Source organism: Toxorhynchites rutilus, chromosome 1, assembly GCF_029784135.1.
Source record: "Toxorhynchites rutilus septentrionalis strain SRP chromosome 1, ASM2978413v1, whole genome shotgun sequence".
In the NCBI taxonomy this organism is placed as follows: Eukaryota; Metazoa; Arthropoda; class Insecta; order Diptera; family Culicidae; genus Toxorhynchites; species Toxorhynchites rutilus.
Genome location: NC_073744.1, coordinates 11,421,546 through 11,447,381, shown reverse-complemented (window position 1 = coordinate 11,447,381; position 25,836 = coordinate 11,421,546). Strand labels below are relative to the sequence as shown.

The window sequence follows — 25,836 nt, the reverse complement described above, 5'->3', positions numbered from 1 at the left end:
GCTCCAATCGCTGTTCAGTTTGAACTGAGTGAATTTCCGAGCGGCGCTCGCTTATATACCGATTGGTGATTTCAATAGCCTGTTTTGAAAGCAATTTTAAGACTATTGAAACAAGTTTTTGGATCAGAAAGTAACAAGTATAGAACGCGTAGACATTTTATCTTTCGAATGAAGTGTTTATCATACCATTTCGTTCAGTTTTTTAGGAGCTATTAACGCTCAAAATCTCGGTCTCCGGCGTAACGCTTTCGTTTTCGAAACTTTGATTTTACACCCCGGTATAGAAATGAAAGACGTAGTCCTACGTCAAAAACTGGAAGAAAACTGGATCCTGTAAAATCATTTTATGCTAAAATGATAAATGATTTATTTTAACCTATTCTAATGTTTTAGAATAAAATTTACTTCGATGCCTCGTGTAGTATTCATATGTAATTCATAAAATAGCGAAAAAAACATTAATTAACCATTCGAGCAGATCAAAATAACGTTCTCCACCACTCGAACATTACCGTGGAATATATTTGAGGATCTTTTCTTCTAAAGGGTGTGTCACATCAAATTGCATCACGGAAAAAACGCTGTAGAAATTCGCCCAGTAGACCGATCCTTTTGAAAATTTTAGACAGTAAAAAAAAACTATTAAACAACTTTTGGCATTTTCTTTTTATTCATACTTCGAGCCCAAGCCCGTATGCTCGCACCTTCCTCTTTACCCCGTCCATAAGGTTCTGTACAACGTCAGGTTGTAGTTTTTTTTTTAACAGAAATCCATTTTCTCTTGAAGTCCGCCTCCGATTTGACAACTTTTGGGTTCTTCCGGAGGGCCTACTTCATAATCGCCCTATATTTCTCTATTGGTCGAAGCTCCGGCGCGTTGGGCGGGTACATTTCCTTTGGCACGAAGGTGACCCCGTTGGCTTCATACCACTCCAACACGTCCTTTGAATAGTGGCACGAAGCGAGATCCGGCCAGAAGATGGTCGGGCTCTCGTGCTGCTTCAATAGTGGTAGTAAGCGCTTCTGTAGGCACTCCTTAAGGTAAACCTGCCCGTTTACCGTGCCGGTCATCACGAAGGGGGCACTCCGCTTTCCGCAAGAGCAGATCGCTTGCCACACCATGTACTTTTTGGCAAACTTGGATAGTTTCTGCTTGCGAATCTCCTCCGGAACGCTGAATTTGTCCTCTGCGGAGAAGAACAACAGGCCCGGCAGCTGACGAAAGTCCGCTTTGACGTAGATTTCATCGTCCATTACGTGGCAATGCGGCTTCGTCAGCATTTCGGTGTACAGCTTCCGGGCTCGCGTCTTCCCCACCATGTTTTGCCTTTCGTCGCGGTTAGGAGCCTTCTGAACCTTGTATGTACGCAGGCCCTCCCGCTGCTTGGTCCGCTGGACGAATGAACTTGACAAATTCAGCTTATTGACGACATCCCGGACCGAACTTCTCGGATCACGTATAAACTGCTTAACTACGCGCTTGTGATCTTTTTCACTGACGGAGCATCCGTTCTTCACCTTCCGGCCGATGGTTAGGTTCTCGAAGTATCGTTTTAGTACTCTGCTGACCGTGGATTGGACGATTCCCAGCATCTTACCGATGTCCCGAAGTGACAACTCCGGATTCTCGAAATGAGTGCACAGGATTAATTCACGACGCTCTTTTTCGTTCGACGACATTTTTCCAAATTTACGAAAAATTGACAGTGAAGCATGGCCAACGTGATCTATACACTCTTATCTGATTATAAGCGAAAGCTGATGATATAATTCCTAAAAATTAAATTTCTACAGCGTTTTTTCCGTGATGCAATTTGATGTGACACACCCTTTATACAAACTGCTTTGGTGGCAAATCCAGAACAAGGCGGCATCGAGGGCGTTCGAAATGGTTTTTTTCAAAACCACGAGTACTAAGTTTTCTAAATTGGAACCATTCCATAAAACAAGGCGCTTTTCAGGGCCATTAAACCTTTCAAAAAAGAGTTTAGGAAATACAGTTCAATGCTTTCTAAAACAATATCCAAAATAATAATAAAACACAAATTGATTTTTTCATAATTTGTTTGCCAGGATATGATGAGTATGTGAATTTGGCAGTTGTTCTGAGCTTATTGATATTTGGGAACTTCCCTGATTATTCAATTTTCACCAATTCTTAAATTGTTTCCAGATTGAAAGTACAGTAATTTACATTTAGTTCGACATTTAACTAATTGGACGGTCATGTAATGCGACTTATTTAGTTGAACATTTTTGTAAACATAGAGATCCAAATTATGACCCCACATTGAAAGTCGACACTGTACCACTGTCATCGCAAATGTTCAATTCCAGGTTAAAATCGCCTCCAATGTGACACTGAGTGGCGCTTCGGCACGTCGCATTGAATGTAATTTTCCAACTGTGAAAGCTGTGGCGAGTGGCAAACGCAATCGCTAAACAGAAAGGTTTAGCCGAACAAGATGGGGATATCGAGTGATAACAAAACAATAAACTCTTTAGATTGAAGATAATTTTGTGATCCTGAAAAGGACCCTTTTTAGCCTGCATGTGAATCCAACGAGCGAACAAATCGTAATGAATGTATTTTTTTGCCATCGCTCCCTTTTAACGCTCATTCGTTCGTCTCGTTGGACTCGCCCCTTTGGCTGAGTCTGTCGATTTGTCTCTATCCTGTGAGTGTGTACCGCTAGAAGGAAGGAAGGAAGGTATTGTATTATAGAGACTTCAAACTTTTGCAGTTCATTCGTCTCTAGCCTTGAGAAAGGCCCTTTGAAAACTCTACTCTATCCTACTCCAGCGCTACCACCTCCGCCCTCTTGCCTTGAGAAAGGCACTCGATCCCTCGCCGTCCAGCCCGTCCAGCAACGATGTTGTCCAGTCGGTGTCCACACAAAGAATGTGACCGCTAGAGTACAAAAACCTGTGCATTCCCTATCACAGCCATCATTTTGATTGTACGATATGTGCATACGGCAAAAGTTGCCCGGCGTTGATAAGTACAAAGGTTTCAGAAAAAAACGCAAAAACACAACGCCAAAGGTTCTTTTCAGAACCACCAACATGTTCATAAAGAGTAAACAGTAAACTAATCCATTTCTTCAGGTAGATAGGTAGGTATTCACGTAGGAGAAGAAAATCAAACAATATATTTAAAATATATATTTAACAAAAGTTGTCCCCTTTGTATAGTCCTACGTCACTCCGGTTATGTCCCCGACATTACCCACCCGTCTTTTTTTTTTCAAAGAAAACATGAAAAAGTTGTTGTTCAAAAAACCTTTTCCCTGTAAAAGTACCCATCTTCCGATGTATGGACTATTCATATATATATATTTTTTTAGAAAAATGAATTTTAATTTTCAAAATAACTTTTTTGTCAGCGATTTTTTTTTCCAAAAGTTTTTTTTGTATTTTTGTGTAAAAATTTAAACAATTTTCTACATTTCATCCTTTGACATGATTTTTTTAGGTATCATAGTTTTTAAGTTATAAATTTTTGTAAAAAATTAAGAAAAAAAATTGGCTTTTTCCAAAAAGTAGTCTAAATATTTTTCGAATATTTCAAGTATGTAAAGTTGCTTAAGTGACCCGCGTCTTTACACGTTTCACTGCTATCCGAAATAGTGCTACCAACGGCCTTTCGAGTTGGCATGAAATTCGCCGTATACAGATTATGTATCTGAAATTTAGCGAAAAATCTGTAATATACAGAATATTCTGTATATGTGGCAACCCTGGTGGGTGATGTTACAAATTCACATTGATGCAATAATTAGCTTCCCGAATGATTGAAATATTTGCGATGACAGCAATGAGTTCTTCGTTGCTCGTTTTTATGGACATAATCAAGGTTGTCATCTATAATTATCAAATATCACGGAAACCGAAAATAAAAATCGGAATAGCTCATATTGGGTTGTCCAGAAAGTTCGCGCCGATTTTTGAGAAAACATAATTTCCATAGGCAGACATACATTTATTCAATTTTAAATGCTCGTTGAAAACTGTTCTAGGTATTTTTCGCGCTTTCCATACAGTCGAAATCTTTCCTCTTGAACAGAAAACGGAGCCTGTGATAATCTCTTGTGCAACATTTGGTTGCTTTGACTGTTGGGATAGCATCTCTCAACCAGACTCCAAAATAATTTGTTGTGTTGTTAGAAAGACGTGAAGTTTGGTGTTGCCCCAATGGAACAAGACGCCTGTCACATTGACCTAACCTGGAAGTTTGTTCTCGATCGCTGCCTTTAGCTTGTCCATTTGCGAGCAGTACCTTCGAAAAGGCTTCTTCTTCTCCGGTTTAAGCTTTGAAGTTCGTTCACCTCTAGGTCGAAAACATAATAATAATACAGATAATGTACTAAAAGCTATAAATGGGGTGTGGTAACTACTAACTGCTATTTGCCTAATTATTTTATAGCTTTTAGTACATTATCTGTATTATTATGTTTAATCACAATGAAACCGTTTAACTCAGAAAGTTGTTTTCCTTATTTTTAAAAAAATAGTGTAGTTATAATGAACATCCTTTTATTGCTCATTTAAGGCTGAAGGACAATCTATACATTAGCAGAGGCTTAGATTTTTTTACGAAAATGTAGTGTAGTATGATTTCAAACCCCGTTCCAAAGTCCATCTTAAAACTCCCAATATACAAATTATCCTTCTCCTCATAAGCAGTTGATTGTTTCAAAATAAATGACTCATGCGTGGTCACTTCAATTTACGATTCCCACGAAACATTCCTCAAGCGCAACTGCATTATTTCGTTAATTGTTTTTCTCCCACATTCGTCCATGCCAACATGCGCGGGCGATATGAATGCACCCTTACATCATGTCGCGCGCAGCTAAAGGCAATAAACCAGAAACCAAAACAAACCCAGTTCTATTCTGATTAAATACGCGACCGTACACAAAGTCGTCGTGACACTTTACGATTTCCCATGAAATCGATATGCGCGCTTATGAGCGCAGTAAGCAATTTTATTTCTTGACACCATTCACATCGAACACTGCATTCGATTGATTGGCTATTCCCCTTTGAAATCGACTTGGCTCCTCCCAATGAAACTCTCCACAAACTGTTGGCTAAGTTAGCTTAAGACACATGTAACTAGCATTAACAGAGTTCTTGTATGACACTCGACGCGGATGCACGCGTGGAGTGACGAGAAATGAATAAAACCTTTTTTGAATAAAAGTATAAAGCAAATATAAGACATGGCGACCGTGAAATTAAACCTGCAATCTTCGGAAGTGATTTATGTGAAGAATATTGAAAATAAGTACAAGGCCGCGTGTGATGAACAATATTGGTGATGTGAACAATATTATTGGCATTACAATATAAACTATATAATTACATGGCGAGTGGTAAACTTGAGTGCAATTACCGCCACAGCTCAATGGAAAAGCCAAAATAAAAGTATGAGAAGAAAAGTTAAGGAAAGGGAGAAAAATCCCCGAAGTTTGTGTAATCAACTTTAGCGCAGACTGAAAAAAAAAAAATATATATGAAATATATATTTATTATGGACAACTGGACAAGCTTAAATAGTGAATATTAAGTGTCGTGCCAACAGGCGAGTAATAATTCGAACAGCATTAACAGAGTTCTTGTATGACACTCGACGCGGATGCACGCGTGGAGTGACGAGAAATGAATAAAACCTTTTTTGAATAAAAGTATAAAGCAAATATAAGACAGTAGCAGTCTATGTTAACATAAAACATCTGTAGAATGAATGACTAAATTTGGAAACAATTGGCAAGAAAACAAAAGGATCATTTTAATAACGCTTATCAGAATAAAGTATAGAAATATCTTCCAATGAAAAATAGTTGTTGATTGTTTATTCGGGTAGATGTTGAACTTGAGTGAATGAAATTTGGATAAAAATTCTGACTAAGGAGTAAATGCTCCCAGTTTATCGGTTTAAAAAACTTGTACTATTGAATCACTTGGTTATCATTGTCGAGGATCCATTGCCTTTGCGACAAGTAGTCTTCGCGTTTGTGCGGATTTTAACCATGTAAAACATTGTGTGGTATCATTTCAAACAACACTGTGCCAAGAATCTTTCGAAAATCATCACAACCACATCAAAATACATTCCCATCCAGGAATTCACTGCTTGCTGTTGGCTCGAAACATCCCCGCCAAAGTGTTCGCTCCCGCTTGATTGATTTCCTGCAATAGTAAGGCTCGTCAATGTATCTACAACATTTGACATTAATCGTTACCTCGTAACCAAACGGCATCAGCTCCTTTTTGCACTTGGCAAACCACGCACAGACCCTCGGAAATGCACCCAAATCGAACTCGAAAGCATCGATCTGAGATACGCTCACGCACAGCGAGATGTCCGCTATCGTGAAATGATTCCCGGCAGCCCATTGGTAGTATTTGAGCATACTTTCGAACCACCCTAGTGCCTCCTCCAGTTTGGCTTTCTTCATCGGTTCCAAGCTGGCACCGAACAGAAGCGTGGGCCACTGTCACGAGAAAAAAAAAGATTCAGGATTTTATCAAACACTGTAGTCGCAATGAATTGTTGTGGAACAAATACTTACGAAGTAATCGACGACGCGTTGATAAAATGTGCCCAAATCGAACTGCAATCGCTGGTCCACAACGGCACGTGCGCAGTAATCTCGGGGGTAGAGATCCGCTTCGTTGCCATATGCCGACGCCAGGTAGGAAAGTATTACGCGACTGCGTAACGAAAGCCAAGCGGACGGAGAAATGAAATGTTTTCAATAGGCGATTGTCAATGAATTTCGTTAACGACTAGTTACTGTGTCAGAAGATATAATTTTCAATGCTATCATGTTCAGATCGATGGATGATTAACCAGTCTTGAAAACCCAGAATTACCATTTTCAGTGTAATACTAAATGGGATCAGATGAGGGTCACTCTTGTTGGCGAAACGGTTTCGCGCCAAGCTTTCCTATTGAAACGTGCGCCTTTCAAATCAAATGAAACTGTGTGACACATTTCACTGGGTTTCACTTCTCCTCGGTTAGATAAACATTAACAGTGATTGATTTATTGCTGTTCTGTTCTGCGTAACAGTGATAACAACGCGTCTCTGTAATTATTGAACAGTTGATGGGAGTTCCGAGTAGAAAGGGCTGTGTTTACATTGTGAATACTGTGTGGCTTATAATTGGGCTCGAGCTTGACCTTGGGTAGACTGTACAATTCGTAGTTGCTCTCCGTGATTAACCTGAACCAACCAAATTGCACAAAGAACACACAGAATGACGCTTGGGACTAGCAAATCATTCTCGTTGTGCAATTTTCGGTGATTCGAGCTTTGAATGGTCAATAACGACGCCGGCCACGTCCTTACAGTCACCAGGGGAAGGGAAGGAATGTTAGTATGATATTCGCCGCCCGAAGGCTAGAAGGGTCGCCTCCATAGCGTGGTCCCCTAGTGTTTATCATGGAAGGGATAGTTGTTAGTGGGAATGGTTAAGAAAAACCAGGATTCACTGCGGTAAGTGATGTGATTCTAAAAACGTGAACTCTCAACTATTCGGCGAAATAAAATTTGAAGAAAATATACATTCTTACCGGACCGGTCATGCACTTCGTTATTCATCATGCGTAGTAAAGGGTGTGTCACATCAAATTGCATCACGGAAAAAAACGCTGTAGAAATTCGCCCAGTAGACCGATCCTATTGAAAATTTTAGACAGTAAAATAAAAACTATTAAACAACTTTTGGCATTTTCTTTTTATTCATACTTCGAGCCCAAGCCCGTATGCTCGCACCTTCCTCTTTACCCCGTCCATAAGGTTCTGTACAACGTCAGGTTGTAGTTTTTTTTTTAACAGAAATCCATTTTCTCTTGAAGTCCGCCTCCGATTTGACAACTTTTGAGTTCTTCCGGAGGGCCTGCTTCATAATCGCCCAATATTTCTCTATTGGTCGAAGCTCCGGCGCGTTGGGCGGGTTCATTTCCTTTGGCACGAAGGTGACCCCGTTGGCTTCGTACCACTCCAACACGTCCTTTGAATAGTGGTACGAAGCGAGATCCGGCCAGAAGATGGTCGGGCCCTCGTGCTGCTTCAATAGTGGTAGTAAGCGCTTCTGTAGGCACTCCTTAAGGTAAACCTGCCCGTTTACCGTGCCGGTCATCACGAAGGGGGCACTCCGCTTTCCGCAAGAGCAGATCGCTTGCCACACCATGTACTTTTTGGCAAACTTGGATAGTTTCTGCTTGCGAATCTCCTCCGGAACGCTGAATTTGTCCTCTGCGGAGAAGAACAACAGGCCCGGCAGCTGACGAAAGTCCGCTTTGACGTAGGTTTCGTCGTCCATTACCAGGCAATACGGCTTCGTCAGCATTTCGGTGTACAGCTTCCGGGCTCGCGTCTTCCCCACCATGTTTTGCCTTTCGTCGCGGTTAGGAGCCTTCTGAACCTTGTATGTACGCAGGCCCTCCCGCTGCTTGGTCCGCTGGACGAATGAACTTGACAAATTCAGCTTATTGTCGACATCCCGGACCGAACTTCTCGGATCACGTCTAATCTGCTTAACTACGCGCTTGTGATTTTTTCACTGACGGAGCATCCATTTTTGCCGTTCTTCACCTTCCGGTCGATGGTTAGGTTCTCGAAGTATCGTTTTAGTACTCTGCTGACCGTGGATTGGACGATTCCCAGCATCTTACCAATGTCCCGATGTGACAACTCCGGATTCTCGAAATGAGTGCACATGAAATGAGTGCATTCACGACGCTCTTTTTCGTTCGACGACATTTTTCCAAATTTACGAAAAATTGACAGTGAAACATGGCCAACGTGATCTATACACTCTTATCTGATTATAAACGAAAGCTGAAGATATAATTCCTAAAAATTAAATTTCTACAGCGTTTTTTCCGTGATGCAATTTGATGTGACACACCCTTTACATAGATATTTTGCTTTTTTATAGAATTCCAATCGTAAATGCGGATGGTAATTATATTTTGGAAACCTAAGAAGGTAACCGAGGGAACTTAGAAAATTAATCATTTTTTTATAAAATAATCTGACAGCCCATATATTCCGTTAACAATCCTGCTACTCTTTATCGAACTACAATCACGACGGCGGTAAAGAATTAAATATTTCAAGAATAAAAGAATAAAATAATTGAATAATGATGGAATTTAAATAATGAACAATCGAAGAATTAATGGAAATGAAAAATTTAAAAAAATTAAGAACGAAAGAATTATAGCATCAAAGGTTTAAAGAGTTAAAAAAAGGGTGGGCTGTATCTATGATATAACCGCAAGGTTGACGTGAGACTACCTTAGCTTAGTAATCATTTGCTTGTATTGATTAAATTTTTGATTTAATGAAACAATTTCCGAATTCAATTGAATTCAATATATTTGCGTTGTGAGTAAAAAGCCATGTCTCTAGTGTCTGCACGATTTTACCAGGTACCTATGTTTAGAAGACCGTGTTAGGTAAACGCACTCTAGTACTCGTAGTTTGCATGTATTTGCAATGCCAATTTCCCCAGACACCTTGGTTTAGAAGTCTTTATAAGTAAACAGATTTCAGTCGGAACAAAAATACTCCCGATCTGCATAAATTTGCAATCCCAATTTCCCTAGACACCTTGGTTCTGAAGCCTGTGTTGAGGAAATGGAAATATATTTTAGTCTCGGAACAAAAATGCCCCCGACTTGCATGAATTTGCAATGCCAACCTCCCCACGCTCCTTGGATTTGAAGTCTGTGTTAGGGAAACACATTTAATCGATCCAAACCCAGAGAGAAAAATACATACGGCCGCTGCAGTTTCATCCTGTAAATCAATCATTATCTCTGATGCTCCCCTAAGTTCGTAAGCGATGCTCAATGCCGTCAACGCGACTTTAGGGGAGCGTAAAAAATAATAATTGATTTTCAGGCGGAATGAACACTTTTTTGATTCCATATGTCTTTCTAGCAAATGAGAAATATTAGTCTAACTAATTTTTTCTCTCAGTGTGACGATCAATCGATTAATCGTTTATTTGAGGCGATTAATCGTATCTAATAACAAACTGCTGAAAACTATTCGATTAGCTGATGAACGATTAATTTAAAAAATCGGGGATCAATATATGCAATGTCGATTTCTCCAACGCTACTTGGTTTTGAAGTCTGTGTTAGGGAACACATTGCGGAGAGAGGGGTCCCCCTACTTTCGTGTATTTGCAAATCCGATTTCCCCAAGGCTGCTTGGTTTTGAAGTCTGTGTTGGGGAAACCGTAAAGCGAGCCAATCGAAACGAGGCACTTAAGGCGTTTAGATAACGCTTAACATTTTACAGTTATTCAATTATTTATCTAATGAAAAATAACATTTTATTAATTGCGATAGATGCGTAGAAATATTCCATATCAATTGATGCAAACATCTTTCCGAGAATATGTTCGAGTTAAAAGCATTCGAAATCTTGCATTTTTTTCAGCATGTTCAGTGTTTATGTTCTCATTTTACCCTCCATATATTCCGGTTAGACGTAGTCCCACGTCAATAAGAATTTAAATAATGTGCATACGAAAAAAGTCACAAGAGGGTTGTGTCCGAGACACGACCGCATAGTTGACGTAGGATTCCGTTAGGCTATCTGTTGATTTTAGATATATTTGGTTTTAATGTCTTTATTAGGGAACACATTGCGGTTCCCCCTAATTTCATGTATTTGCAATGTCGATTTCCCCCAGGCAGCGTGGTTTTGATGTCTCTGTTAGGGATCCGCCGCATGTGTCGTCAATTTCGACCAATCAGAAGCGGGTATTTCCGTTAGGATAGGGGTTGAGATTTTACAATTGTTCGATAGTTAGTTTCATGACATACATTATTTTCATCAATACAAAAAATTGTTATGGAGTGCCGAAATCTATTGACGCAAAAATTGACACTAACACAGACACCATTCTCACTATGACAGTCCTATTCGCTCATATATATGAAAACTGACAACAGAGAAGAGATCAGGGGGTCTTCGTAGCCACTTGGTTACGCGTTCGCTTACCAAGTGATCGATCGTGAGTTCAAACTCAGGGCCCTCAATTGACCATCTTTGTGTTGTTATAGAATAACTACGTCCACGCAACCATCATCAGCGATGGAAATCGATCCACGGTCGAAATGAGATCGATTCATCCATACAATGCTCTGCTCTGCAAGACACATCGGGCTACTGTTCTATAAATAACTCAACAATGATCAATATCAACTGTCTTCGCTGTCCGGTCTGCTGAACAATGGAAGAACAGAAAGAATACCCTTACGCCTAAATGGCTACTACTGTGTGATTTACCATAATGTAATGGAACAGAATACTTAACGCCTAAATGGCTACTACTAACTACTGTGTAATTTATAATTTATAGAAACATAAACATATGTACATGTACACGATTAAAACCCGGCTCTGTTACAGCTAAAATGCTAATAAGCCTAATAAAATAAATAAATGAGATAAAAAAAAACAGAGAAGAGATAGGTGATGTACCCGTTCGAAAATATGGCGTCTTCAACTACATTTTTCATCACTCGGTAGCCACATTTCTATGAATATATAGCAATCAGAAAATATGCTTTTAGGACTCTGTTTTCTTTCTTCATTCTGTTTGAATTTCGTGAACACTTTACACCTTTACTCCATCATTTACAGCAAACAAAATAATGACAATAAAACAGACGAGGACAAAACACTTGTCAACACGTCACACAAATAAAACTCTCCATATTTTTGCACAACTAGAATTTTGATGGCAACACAAGCTATTTAAAAGAATTTTCACGAAATCTCACCAAAAAACCCACTCGAGCTGTAAGAGGAACAGTATTTTTTTTAATACATCACCAACATCTCGATTGAAATAAAAACAAACATGAAGCGACTCTGAATACTGTGTGGCTCCTAATTGAATATTTTAAGGTGGAAGTGGAAGAAAGCCACAAATGGCTGCCACAGTGGCGCTCATTTCTTTCATCACCCTCCCTCACCCCTCGTCCGAAAATCAATAATTTTGCGAAACAGTGTGAAGAAAATGATCGTTTTCGCACACTTCCCATCAAGTAATACCAACCAAACTCTAATCGATTACTCACAAGATATTAAATTTTCATCTGCCGTCGCACTGTATAGTGAACAACGACGGAAAACTCGAGCAAGTGCTCTGAAAGTTAAATGTTCATTTTTCAATTTTCTGCAATGGTTTTGTTTGTATCGGTGAAAGCATCGTTATTTTTTCGACACTGATGCCAGACAACATCATCGAAACAGATATTAAAAACCACTCAATAAAATGTTTTTCCTGAGTCATAGCGTTTCTTGTCATGAAAATCAATAGAATAAAATTGTGTTGATATCAACACAATTATTATTTTTACGTTGAATGGGTCTATAATGTAAGTTTTAGCAACTTTAACATTGGTTAAGAAAATTGTATCGCAGAGCTCGGAACACTGCCACGGCTGCCTATGCTTTCGAAAACAGTAAACGGAAAAGTATTACATTCAATCAAAATGCCTCGGCCAACGAAGAGAAGGGTTGAGACTCTCCAACGTGAATATGTGGAAATAATACGACCAACGAAGGAAACTATTTAGGAGTTATCAACATCGAGTTACTGTGCGGAAGAACTTGTTAATACCAAAAGAGCCCCAATTCGCATGTGTTATAAAAATTGCTCATGTTACGCTCGCGTATAATCAGAATGTTACTTCATATGCACATACAGGTAAACTTCGATATAACGTACTTTTCACTTTCAAAATTGTACGTTGTATCGAATTGTACGTTATATCGAAGCATAATGAAGTACTCACAAACGTAGTCTATAATACATTATTGTGTTGCTGTTTTAGTAAAGTTAATGAATAACTACAATCAGAAGACGAAGCCAGCCTTTCTCACGATATTTACTGTTATGGTATGGTACTGTTGATTAAAGCTTGATTCATTTGGAATCCGGAATCACAAAACTAGCAGTATTTCGGGATTGATTGAAGGTACAAAACTTGTTATAGCATCACAATACAGATAATTCATTGTTCTATCAGAAAAAAATATTGAAAAAAGTTTTCCTTTACACTTTGGAAATGTGTACGTTATATCGAGGTAAAATGTACGTTATATCGAGTGACGTTATATCGAGGGTACGTTATAACGAGGGTACGTTATATCGAAGTTTTCCTGTATACACGTTCTATATATATTAATATTTGCAATTGTTCATAAATTCATCTTCAGTATTGTTGTTTTTTTTTCAAATGTATTCTAAGAATCGTGTCAATGAAGCGCCACACAGTCTGATAAGTTAATTGATCTATTTACATACGAAGATCAAAACAAACGAAATAATTTGCTCTTCTCTCATAAACACTATTACCCCATTTTTACACGTGGTTCTACCCAAGGCGCCTAGAAGTATATCCTAAGGTGGGCCAACCTGCTAAAACCACTCTTCAGCCCTCTTGGAAGTCTACTATGTTTTGTTTGTAAACAAAACACAATACGCTTGTGCCAAGCTCACTCGTGATCAGTCTGTCTCTTTCACGCTTCAACCAAATAATTCCCCTTCTGCTTTCTTCCGTACTGTTTTCATATACCGCTCACCTAACCAACTTAGTGACGAAACGGCCTCACCTTAGGATATACTAGGGTGGCAATGGAAGTACACCCATACCTCGCTTAACGGCCTAGATACGTTCCACGAAACTTGGCCGCAAAGCGAGAAGCCGTTTAAAGAATCAGTTGTACATCGACGTCGAAAATAGTTTTTTTTGCCGTTATAGCGAAACATTTTATGGGCACCTTACACGATCAAACTGATTGACAATAAGTGTCTTCAATATCGTGACAGCTAGGCTTTCGACATCCGATCTAACCTCAATCAATATTTTGCCACCTTACACGGTCAATATCGCCCTCAACCCGAGACAACGAAAATATCCACGATGGCTAGTGGTGACATTCGAGTTTGGGATCCAAACTATTCTCCATCAGATTAGAAGGCTAAATTGCAATTTTCAATTGGTAAAATTTGAATGAAAATATCTTCTTGGTATTATTTAATTAGTTGAAGCGCGCAGTCCTAACTCTAACTTAACCTATTTTCTATGAATTTTCAGATATTCCTACTAAAATTTATTATTATTATATAACGTCAGTTTCAGATACAATTTTTGTATGGGATTTTCTCACCACTTGCAGAAAAAAAGTGATTTGCATTCACATAGAATACTAATTTGATTTGGAAACGTTAATTTTCATTCATAATTTACACTTTAAAACTCGTTTTTCCTTCTCAAAAACACATCATAATATTCGCTTCACAAATACAGACTGATCCTTTCCGTTTCAGGGATGCCAAATTATTTTAGATTGTGAAAATATATGCAAATTATATTATCTGCAAGCAAATGTTTTTATTCGATAAATAAGACTATGACAGTAGAACCCCGATTATCTGTATCTGTATCTATTTCTGTATTGATAAAACATAGTTTCTATGTTTAAAAATCATCCCGACTATTCACGGATAATCGGGGTTCTACTGTAACTTGAATTAACACGTGATGTTTTTTCACCTGTGATTTTCCCAGATCTTCTCATTCTCCAAATTTTATAGCGGAGTGTGAAGAAACACACAACTTAGACTAAAGTGGCTGCCCCGCTCGCTAGCGCAAAGAATGACCGAGTTCAATGTTTAAGACATTCCTAAGACGTTGTTAATTTTCATTCACTCTCTCACCATCACATTGTCAGTTACTTTGAGGTTTTGTTTTGTATCGCGAAAAGTACTGTATTTTGCTATTTTAGGTACAGTAATTTACATTTAATGCGACATTTTTCCAATTGGACAGACGTGTATGCGACACGTTTAGTTAGACATTTTTGTAAACATCGAGTTCGGGCCCAAATTATGGCCCCACATTGACATTCGCCGCCAGACGTCGACGCTGTTCCACTCTCATCTTCAATGTCCAATTACAGGTCAAATTGCCTCCAATGCGACACTGAGTGGTTCTCCGGCATGTCGCATTAAATGTAAATTACTATATCAGTTTCCCAAACCAAAAGCTTTCATTTATGATTCCTACAATTTCAGAAGTTTATAAATTTTAATTGCGCTTGCAAATCTGGCAACTCAGTCTGGAAGTCCGTGAGGTAAAACGTCAACATCATGCATCCATATGAAATGTCACGATCAGGGCTTGGAAATATTGAGCTTATTAAATAATATTGAAAATAATTTTTTATCAGTGTAACGCGCTCATTTCTCTTGTCGATACTGCTGTCATTCATCCGACGTCAAACAAATTTGCTACTGTGTTCATTCATATTCATTCTGTTGTATCTGAGCTTTCTACAAAGCTCGAGTCATGAGACTTCATTTTCTTTCATTCATTGCAATTTAATTGTCAGGAATTTTGTGACCGTTCATTCTCAATATCCTGACAAGTGTGTGATTTTTTCATTGAGACAGTGTTTATTGATTATTTAGTGACATATTCTGTTAATTTATACCGTTATTTCTGAAGTTACTCCGAAATGGCAACCAAAATCAGTGGTTCAAATGGAAATGCCAACAAGAGAGCGAGATCGACACGCACATTTACAGAAATCGCTAAAGACTACATTGGCTTGGACGGCGAGGAAGCATTTTGCAAAATCGATCCGACTAGCGAATGCAAACTTCGCCAACCATAGCTGGATGTTGGCAATTTTATCCGCCTCGCAACACCCGGAATTATCTATCGAATACGGTTTGCTGCAGTAGTTCGATTCGTCTGCGAAGAAAGCGAAATTATTGCTAACCGGAATCTTCCCATTTCGTTTGTCGAATGGGACGAAACTAAACTACTTCTGGATCGATTGTCCGAGGCTGTTGGACCAGGATTTTCATTCAATGGGAAGACAGCTAAGAATCATCTGCAAGCAGCTGCGGGAAAAGTGAAAAGTGCGATAGCTGACGAGATGAAAAATAAGCTTATCTCGATTAAGCTCGACTCCGCAAGTCGCCATAACCGCCACATATTGTGCATAAATGCTCAATATTGCATACGCGATGAGAATGGCAACGTTGGGAAAAATTTAGTTTGAGTAGCTATGTAAAACCGTTAATAAAAAGCTTCATATTATAGGCACAATGCCACTTATCCGCCAACTTGGTGCCAGACGCGGTGGGGCGGCATTTATATAATGGTAAGCAGCTTCCTGAAGCAGAAACAGTTTTTCGAACAGTTGGCTGAACAATTTGCAGAACTAGGCACTATCAGGTTTTCTGTGAAATATTTTTGATTTACCAGCAATATTTTATTCGTTACAGATCTCTCAAGCCACTGGGAGTTTATTGAAAGTTATGCAGAAGCATTCAAGCCAGTGTACATATGCTCTCAAAATCTGCAGGGCTCACACGTATCGCTTTCAGATTTTTATATAGCATGGTTGATTGCTATAGGCGAAGTTCGGCGATCATAGAAATCCGTTGGCTATGAAACTCTGTGAAACTCGTCAGAGCAGGCTTTCCAAGCTACGACTATCTCAAGCTTTCAGAATGGTCCTGTACTTGGATCCAAGACTGAATTTTGTCAATTCAGCTATTTTCAATGGCGAAGAAAAGGAGCTTATTCAGGTATGTCAAATTGAAAAAGAAATTATTTCCAAAATTGTACTGATGCATTCGATTATTCTAGGGTTTCATCACAGAAACTTGGAACCGCATATGTCGACTCAATAATACTGATGATAATGCTGCCTCTTCAACTACTACGTCTTCATCATCTGATGCCATGGATGCAAGCGATGGCTACATCACCGAGTTTTTCGGGGGTTCAATTGCTGCTGAAATAGACACAAATCAATCGGCATTCAAACTTCAGCTCAAAGCGCTGGATATCGAGCCTCGCCAGAAGCGAAGCATAACTTCGATGTTTGGAAACATTGGATCAAAAGAAAGAGTTCGCATCCTGAACTTTACGCAGTGGTCAAGGTTGTATTTGCTAGTCAGGTATCAGTGGAAAGGGCATTTAGCGCACTCGCTCTGGTGCTCTCTAACCAGAGAACATGCTTGAAGGAAGAGACTGGCCAATATTATGATCGTCAAACTGAATGAAGACGTCTTCGATCAGATACTACCAACACTATATAAGTGGAAGGATGTCACCACCTCGTTGGCAACTGAGCCATTGTAGATTCGAATGCTTCGATTTTTCCTACGTAAAATGAAAATAAAATAAATTTTAAATTTTGTTTAGTCATTTCTCAAATATTTTTATTTCAACTGTAGCTGAATCCACTTTTTGTTTAGTTACGCAATCTTGCACCAATCTAATTTGAATTCAAATCCAGAGGTACCGTTCCTAATACATAATGTAAAAAATATTCCCCACGGATGTCGTTCGCTTCATGTTGGGAAATAAATCGAGCAACTCAATTTTCAATTTCCAAAATTGTTCCAACTGCATCAGCTGGTCTATTTACATTCAGTAATCAATTTTTTTATAGAACATTTTTTATCAAAAATATCGAAATGCTTACGCTTAGCGATGTATTTCTATTCCTCGATGCATAGGTCTTGTTTGTGGCACTGTTCAAAATTTCAGAGAAGTAGGGCTCCGGAACAGGTGAAGATTCACCCCGATATATTCCCGGAAGTAAGCCATTCGTTGTTCTACATCCGCCTGTGAAGCCGTATAATTCAACGGAATATCAATGGCCATTCGTTGTGACTGCTCCACCACAAATCCTTCCTCTCGCACACTGGGAAACAAAGCGGTTCCCGCGGACGGGCCATCAAACACAAGAATCCAGTTATCCAATCGGACGTTATGAATGAATGTAGATGTTTCTTTGCAAATCAATCGCATAGATAGAAAGACAAAACTGAATGTTAACTGCAGCGAAGCATCGCTTTTATAGTTTGCAATTTGCATCCCTGCTTAGGTGAATAAACTTCTATAACAGTATGACAGTGTCCGAGAACGATGCTGATATTGAATGAACTGGTGCATTAATATCAATGAATGGCAAAACTTGGGATATTTCTTTTTGTTTACACTCCGTGAACGCAGAGCAGAGCGAAAGAGGGAATGAACGAAAGTGAATGAATCAACTGTCAGTGGCTTGTTGTTATTGTGAGGCTTGGCGTTGGTTCATTTTCGATATCCCGAATACAATGGTATAATGATCGAAGGTGGTCTGAAATTCAGCTGAAAAAATTTATGTGAAACTGATATTTCCAAGCACTGGTCACGATATTGATGCCCGAAAATCAGAAAATCCGGATTTCTGCGTTGTCGGCCATGTTCAGCTGTCATTATGCTCTCAAATGTCATCATATTGTCAATAAATTTGACCGTGTAAGGTCCGCTTTAGATCGTAAATCGAAAACATGCCTTAATTGAAGAGGGCCGTTATAGCGAAATGCCGTATAAAGCGCGGCCATATAGCGAGGTATGAGTGTATGGGAAAAATTTCATCATCGTATTTCAAAAACCGACCATATACATTAGGTAAATTTTTTTTTTGAAAATTTAGAAAATCGAGATTTTTTTTCGATGAAAAAAAATTTTGATTTTCCACATTTCCTTTACTTCCACCTTGGAAGATTTTCGAGGATCAAAAAATCAAAACTTTGAGCGCTTTGAGGCACCCCTAAATCATGTCCAATCGAGCTGAAACTTTGCACGGATCATTTTTTGGGCCAATAAACAAAATGTGCATGGTCGGTTTTTAAAATTTGACCTGACCATTTTCGCTGCCACCCTAGGATATACTTCTAGGCGCCTTGGTTTTACCTATACACTGGAGGAAAACATTAGTAAATGCAGCTACCAAATCTTTAGTAATCGAAACATTGGTAAAATGTACAAATTTTTTGTACATATTACCAAAGTTATGTAAAACTGATGTCAAATTCAATGTACATCTCTACCAACGTTTCGTAAATTTTACTTCATAGCATTAGTAACCTTAAGTATTTTTTTCATGCTTAGCAACTTTGTGTGTGCATTCGCCATTTCTTTAGTGGAAGTGGAGCGATTCGGAGGTAAACATTTTGTTTCTGTTGATTCATTGTACCTAAATATTTATTTTATTTTGTAGAAATACCACTATTCCACGTGTTGCTCGCGGTTGTTACAACGTAAGCCACAATAAGGAGAGCGGAGAGCGTACGACATGCATTATCGAGGAATGATGTTTCGATGTCTCGTCCGACTACATAGGTGAATACGTGGGTATAAAAAAAGCGCTGATGGCCCAACTGCCGCTCACAACAAACTTCAACGAAAACGAAAAACTGCAAAGGTTTGTGTGAATATTAATATTAGAATATTAATAAGAATAAAATTATTTGAATACAGCTTTCGATTTGAAAATTTATTATTCGATAAATATCGTTATTACTGTTATTATCCCTTTACAAATGAGGGCCAACATCTTCATTGATATTGCCCCGAAATTGAGCCAACATTGGATTTACAAACCGTGGTTTTGTTTGAAATTTATGTCTACCAATTTGTTTTGGTAGAATGTACTAATAATTAGTAGGGTCGAAAATGACTAGCGAATTGGTAATATTTACCAAAAAATTCGTCGTATTTATTAACTATTCCTCTCAGTGTACTACTACAATGGCTTCTTTCCACCTTCACCTTAACAACAAACACTGATAGAATACCATCAATATGAATAACAAAGGTAACAAATAAGATTGGATTTCATAGTTTATTCACAAAGTCCTTTGCGAGGACAAAATGGAGATTATTCATAATGAATATCACATGATAAAATAATAGACCAATGATGATAATCGACTATAACTCGGGATAATTACTTCCCTGAATGTATTATTCAATTTGAATTATGAATCATTTCTGTTTAACGGGAAACATTCAATTCAATCAACCGGAACTCAATTATCTATCAATGATTCGGAAGGGAATAGGGAATTCAATTGTCCCATGCGTTTGATTTTGAAAACAAGATGACACGGAAAGAAACCAAAAGTGCGTGTGTTTGCGCTTTCGTTTAGGGAAAACGAATCATAATTATTTCACCATCAGATCGGTATCAATTACATCGAGCGAAATCATCGGATGGATCATTGCTCGGTAAGAGATCCGTTCAACAAATGTTCGTTTGACAATTATTGCGCTGAAATAACACGCCAACCGATAATTATCCGCTCTATTATGGCGAACAAATATTCATTATTCGTTAATTGTGAAATGTGAATTACATTCACATAATGACTATTTGATATTAGAAAACGGTCCTTAATTTGTTGAATTAAAATCATATGCAATATGCAGAAAATCAACAGAAAAACAAACTGTTTACAAAGCAAGTTGTTTACCTCTCCGACAGAACCAGTCCGCGGTCATCCAGCGTCGGAACGGTGTGCTGAGGATTGAGTGCCAAAAAAGCTGGAGCCGTCAGCTCTTCTTCGTTCATCAGCTTCAACTCGAGGTGAAGCCCTATTCTCCTGGCAAGCATCAGCACCGACCGGCAGGGTGGCGATTGGGGCGCGTAATATAGCACAGGAACCATTCGTCCTCCGCTAGTGTTGTCAAAAAAAAAAAAAAAAAAACAAGACGTGAGTAATATGTCTTCAATTTAGACGCCCCCTCCGTCCCTTTCAATTTGCACTCACTTGCCGAACTTGGACTGGACCATGGTGACGCCTTCGATGCAATTCCCCAGCTTGACGACGGTGCTCTGGTGCGCTGTGTACTGCTGTCCGGTCCCAAACGCCCAAATGTCCACACGAAGGCGCGTAAAAACTAACAATGACAGTGCGTGGACGCAATTGGTGCGGAAACAGGACTCGAAAGGTCCCTCCCGGAGAGCATTCAGATTGATTGCCATCCAGTACCCGCTCAGCAAAAGGATCGAAGGGGTGAAGGTTTTGAGTGGTTTGTACGAGGAGTACCACAAATATTGTAACAGGTCATTGAGAGTGTCTCCCATTCTAACCGATTCAACGTCACTGCGATGCCCTGTGCGTTACAGTGCTGTGTTAATAAATTATGTTTATTCCGTTTATCAGATGGAAAAACATTCCTGTTTGGGGGCTGGTGCTTTATGACACGCATCTGAAGCAAACAATGTTTAGTGCTTTTGTCATTTTTCGGTGAATTTAATAATAAACACTCGTTGTAATTGCTACACGTGGAACCAGGGTTGCCAACAATAATTTGAAAAATTAGGAAGAGGGGCTGTCCACATACCACTTGGACAACTTTAGGGCGGGGGGGGGGGGGTTGTGGAGATGTCCACGCTTGTTCACGGTGAGGGGGGAGGGGGTATAGACAATATCCACGTGGACACGTTGAATGATTTAAAAAAAACTGTTCACATCTGTGTTCAACAATACATGGAAATTTCTGCATTCGTATTTATCAACAAAAAGGATTGAGCTGTCTGATAGTGCTGAACATCTATATTTTTCATATAGTTGAACTTCTTTGCTGAAATGTGTATTCTGAGGATGTATTTTGTAGTGTATCTTTGAGGCAAGCAGAATGAACCATAATAGTTATCCCCTAAACTGGTCTTCACCCGCAGAAAGTCATCTTTGAATCTGGTGCGATTCGAACGGAATTCTGCATCATGCATTATAAATTCCAGCAAGTTCAAGTACGCAACTAAACGAACCAAAATTTAAATTATGCCAAATCCCATGTTTCTTTGACAGCTTGAAAAAAATTCTTGGAGTTTGACTGGGATGTGGTACTCGGTGGAGTATATATATTTGGGCCGTACTCACCAGATATTGCATCTTCAGATGCCGTTGGAAAAAAAAGGGCAAGAATTTCGACTCATGGAATGGCATAAAAAGTATCGCGTAGGTTGTGTCCAAGATACGACCGCATTGTTGACGTAGAACTACGCTGTTATTTTATTTAAGTCGCTTGTTTATACATTCGGATATTATTCTATAATGCTTTGGCGCACCTTAACGTCTGCTTCGCCATAACGTCAGTTTAATGCATTGATGCATTCTCAAAGGCACAAACGAAGCCCTTATGATGACGGAAAACAAACAATGTTAACTGCTTGGAAAAAGACTGAATTGTGCCACACAGCTTGTACTCTGCTCAAACACCCATCGATGCGAATTCGCTGATGAGTTTGTCAAGAGCGACCGCCTTCACCACCAGCGGGGGGAGCTTGATTTTGGTTGCTGCCTGGGTAACGGCGTTTACATTTTCGACCGACGCGCCGAAATCGCCTACTTCGCTGTTGTTCGATGCGGTGTCACACTCGCGAAGGTTCGGTTTAGAGATGGGCAAAACAGTTCACTTTGATGAACGGTTCACTCACTAACCGTTCATCTACGTGAATCAGTTCTTTTGAACCGTTCTTTCGTTCAGCGGTATTAAGAACAACATAGAATGTTGGCTGGAACCCAACATCAATAGACAGCTATTAATTGATATCGTTGGATTGGATAGTGTACGTATGGTATTTATGTAATAATTTGATCCGCACAAAATATGTGCAATGTTTCATATTCTCTTTTTGGACAATACACTGGTTCCATGTAAGATTACATATTTCATAATGTTCATTCAGGGAAAAAAATCAACAGCGATTTTCACTAACAATCAATCATACAAACAATCACAATAACACGTACACGCAATAGGCCAATCAATGAATTGAAAGCCACGAAAAAACTTTTTTCTCAACATGCCCTCACTATAAAATTTTATGTTTACCTAATCCATGAATCGCCCCAGCTTCCCCCAGATTTTTTTCTGATAATCACGAAATATATGAATGTTAAGCGGAATTGAAAGAATACATGTAATTGAAAATATATATTTTTGCTTTTAAAACTACGAAAATCTAATTTAATTTTTAACACAAAATTGAGTATACATTAACAAAATAAACCCTGCGTTAGATGCATTTTGCTCATCATGACATATCGTTTTATTTTCCTTACAAGCGTTCTCGTTATATTTGTTCATTCCGTCCAGCGCAAATCAGTTCAGCTGCACTAGTTCGTTCGCAAACAGTTCGCCCGCAAACACTTCGTTCTCAAACAGTTCGTTCCCAAACAGTTCACTCTCAATCAGTTCTTTCCCATACAGTTCACTCGCAAACAGTTCGTTCTGAACCAGTTCGTTCACAAGCAGTTCACTCTCCATCAGTTCACTCTCAAACAGTTCACTCGCAAACCTTTCTTTCGGAATCACAGTTCACTCGCAAACCGTTCTTTCGCAAACCGTTCTTTCGCAAACCGTTCTTTCGGCGAACTAGTTCGTTCGTACCGTTCGTGAACGGTTTGCCCATCTCTAGTTCGGTTTAGTGCGAGCGCTTTTCACTGCACCAACATCGCGTGCATCATTAGATGACGCTTGCCTCGAAATTTGATTGCCCCTGGCAATGCGTTCGTTTTTTGCAGGGCTCGAGCCTGCCTTCCTCTTCTTCTTGCTCATACCACACTACGCGAAGCGTCCAATTTATGACGAGGAAAGAAAAACACACGATACGAATAACGCGAAAAACGAACAGAAAAACCAAACGACGATATCCAAGTTGGATTACCACTGGTGGGGTCCAATCATAGATCGAAGCACAGCGAAAGCAAAGTGAACTGGATTACTCAACAGTCCGATGCCGAATGAAAGTTTTCCTTCTTCTTTCTTTGTTTTTAAGAGGCTTTAAACTTTGCAGTTCATTCGCCTCTAGGGGAAAGTTTTCCTCAGCGAGATCCACTGTTTATACTCTAGGCAAGTATTCCCCTTCATTCTTCTACTTTTCTTTCGTTCACGGAGACTTTCAATCCTACGATTTCCCCTTCGTTGGTCGTCGATAAGTTGCTCGTTATTGACAGTTCTGTTCGGGAAAGCACACAAATGGACAGAACAAATGTATGGGAAAATGGGAACGCTTATAGTTTTCATGAATTTTCACCCTTTACACACCAGGGAATTGTGATGTATAGAATATCAATCAAATCTTAGGGCACTTTCGATTCGTTTGGTATGTAAATCGCCAAAATCCAACCGCGGCAAAAATAGTTATTAACGTTAACTTTATTTCATAAAAACGTGACCTGTTTTCTGATTTGGCACCCTTAATGAAAGACGTAGTTCTACCTCAAAAAACGGTGTACATACAGTACCCTTCAAGAAGTTAGAACCACTCAAGTTTTTAGCAATCAGAAAAAACTCAGTTGAAACGATGTGTAAAAAGACGGGTGGGTAATGTCGGGGACATAACCGGAGTGACGTAGGACTATACAAGGGGGACAGCTTTTGTTAAATATATATTTTAAATATATTGTTTTATTTTCTTCTCCTACGTGAATACCTACCTATCTACCTGAAAAATTGATTAGTTTACTGTTTACTCTTTATGAATATGTTGATGGTTCTGAAAAGAACCTTTGGTGTTGTGTTTTTGTTATCACTCGATATTCCCATCTTGTTCGGTTAAACCTTCCTGTTTAGCTATTGCGTTTGCCACTCGCCACAACTTTCACAGTTGGAAAATTTCTTCCCATCCAGCTTGTGACATATTGTTCAGTAAATTACATTTAATGCGACGTGCCGGAGAAACACTTTGCCACTCACTGAAACTAATTGTTGCCTTGATGAGCGCCGAACCGAAGCTGCTCTGTTCTTGATGCGGGTTTTCTGATTGTCGTGAGCAGCTTTGCAAGCCAACTCGAGCACTCCGACGGCCGAAACTCTATAATCGCTGTTAGGTATACTGGTGCTCCGGCACCAATCCGTTCGGCCTAGTTACCCTTGCGGAGCAATCAGTGAATGCGACCAACAGGGAACTGGAGACCTGCACGGTTCGAGTGAGACTTTGCCTTTCCCTTAACTTGTCCTCCTTTGTTACGTCCACGATGCCGATGCCGTACAACCACACGGGTTTACGGTTTGAAAGAAAATAAGATATTTTTTTGGATCCGCGCGCTTTATACTCTAGCGGTACACGCTCACAGGATAGAGACAAATCGGCAGACTCAGCCAAAGGGACGAGTCCAACGAGACGAACGAATGAGCGTTAAAAGGCAGCGATGGCAAAAAAAAAATACATTCATTATGATTTGTTCGCTCGTTGGATTCACATGCAGGCTAAAAAGGGTCCTTTTCAGGATCACAAAATTATCTTCATTCTAAAGAGTTTATTGTTTTGTTATCACTCGATATCCCCATCTTGTTCGGCTAAACCTTCCTGTTTAGCGATTTGTTGCCACTCGCCACAGCTTTCACAGTTGGAAAATTTCTTCCCATCCAGCTTTGTGACATGTTGTACAGAAAATTACATTCAATGCGACGTGCCGAAGCACCACTCAGTGTCGCATTGGAAACGATTTTAACCTGTAATTGAACATTTGCGATGACAGTGGTACAGTGTCGACTTTCAATGTGGGGTCATAATTTGGATCTCTATGTTTACAAAAATGTCCAACTAATTATGTCGCATTACATGTCCGTCCAATTAGCTAAATGTCGAACTAATTGTAAATTACTGTACTTTCAATCTGGAAACAATTTAAGAATTGGTGTAAATTGAATAATCAGGAAAAACCTTAGTTTTTCCTTTTCCTTTTCCTTTGTGAGAGATCGGATCCCTTCTTAAGAATAAGATGAAATGTAAATACATATTAAATATAAGATAGGTTTAAGAATTGAGTGTGATGAGTGTGATTGAGAGTGTGATTGAGAGTGTGAGTGTGATCAATGTCAACATATCCTCATATCCCCTCCTTTTCCTGAAGAAAATATGTCACCCTTCTAAACTCGAGTTGACCGCGAGTAATCGGTTTCCTATATT

The 25,836-nt window shown here is 39.3% G+C and overlaps 1 protein-coding gene across 1 annotated transcript; it reads right to left on the bottom strand.

The window, feature by feature from the left end:
• Positions 1–5,781: 5,781 nt before the first annotated feature.
• On the bottom strand, positions 5,782–20,986 carry LOC129770181 (glutathione S-transferase D7-like). The gene is made up of 5 exons (XM_055772850.1): positions 20,684–20,986; positions 20,387–20,590; positions 6,582–6,723; positions 6,252–6,503; positions 5,782–6,198 (listed from the first exon to the last, which is right to left on the bottom strand). The coding sequence occupies exons 1-5, from the start codon at positions 20,896–20,898 to the stop codon at positions 6,136–6,138; spliced, it is 876 nt and encodes a 291-aa protein (XP_055628825.1). The 5' UTR covers positions 20,899–20,986; the 3' UTR covers positions 5,782–6,135.
• Positions 20,987–25,836: the final 4,850 nt, after the last annotated feature.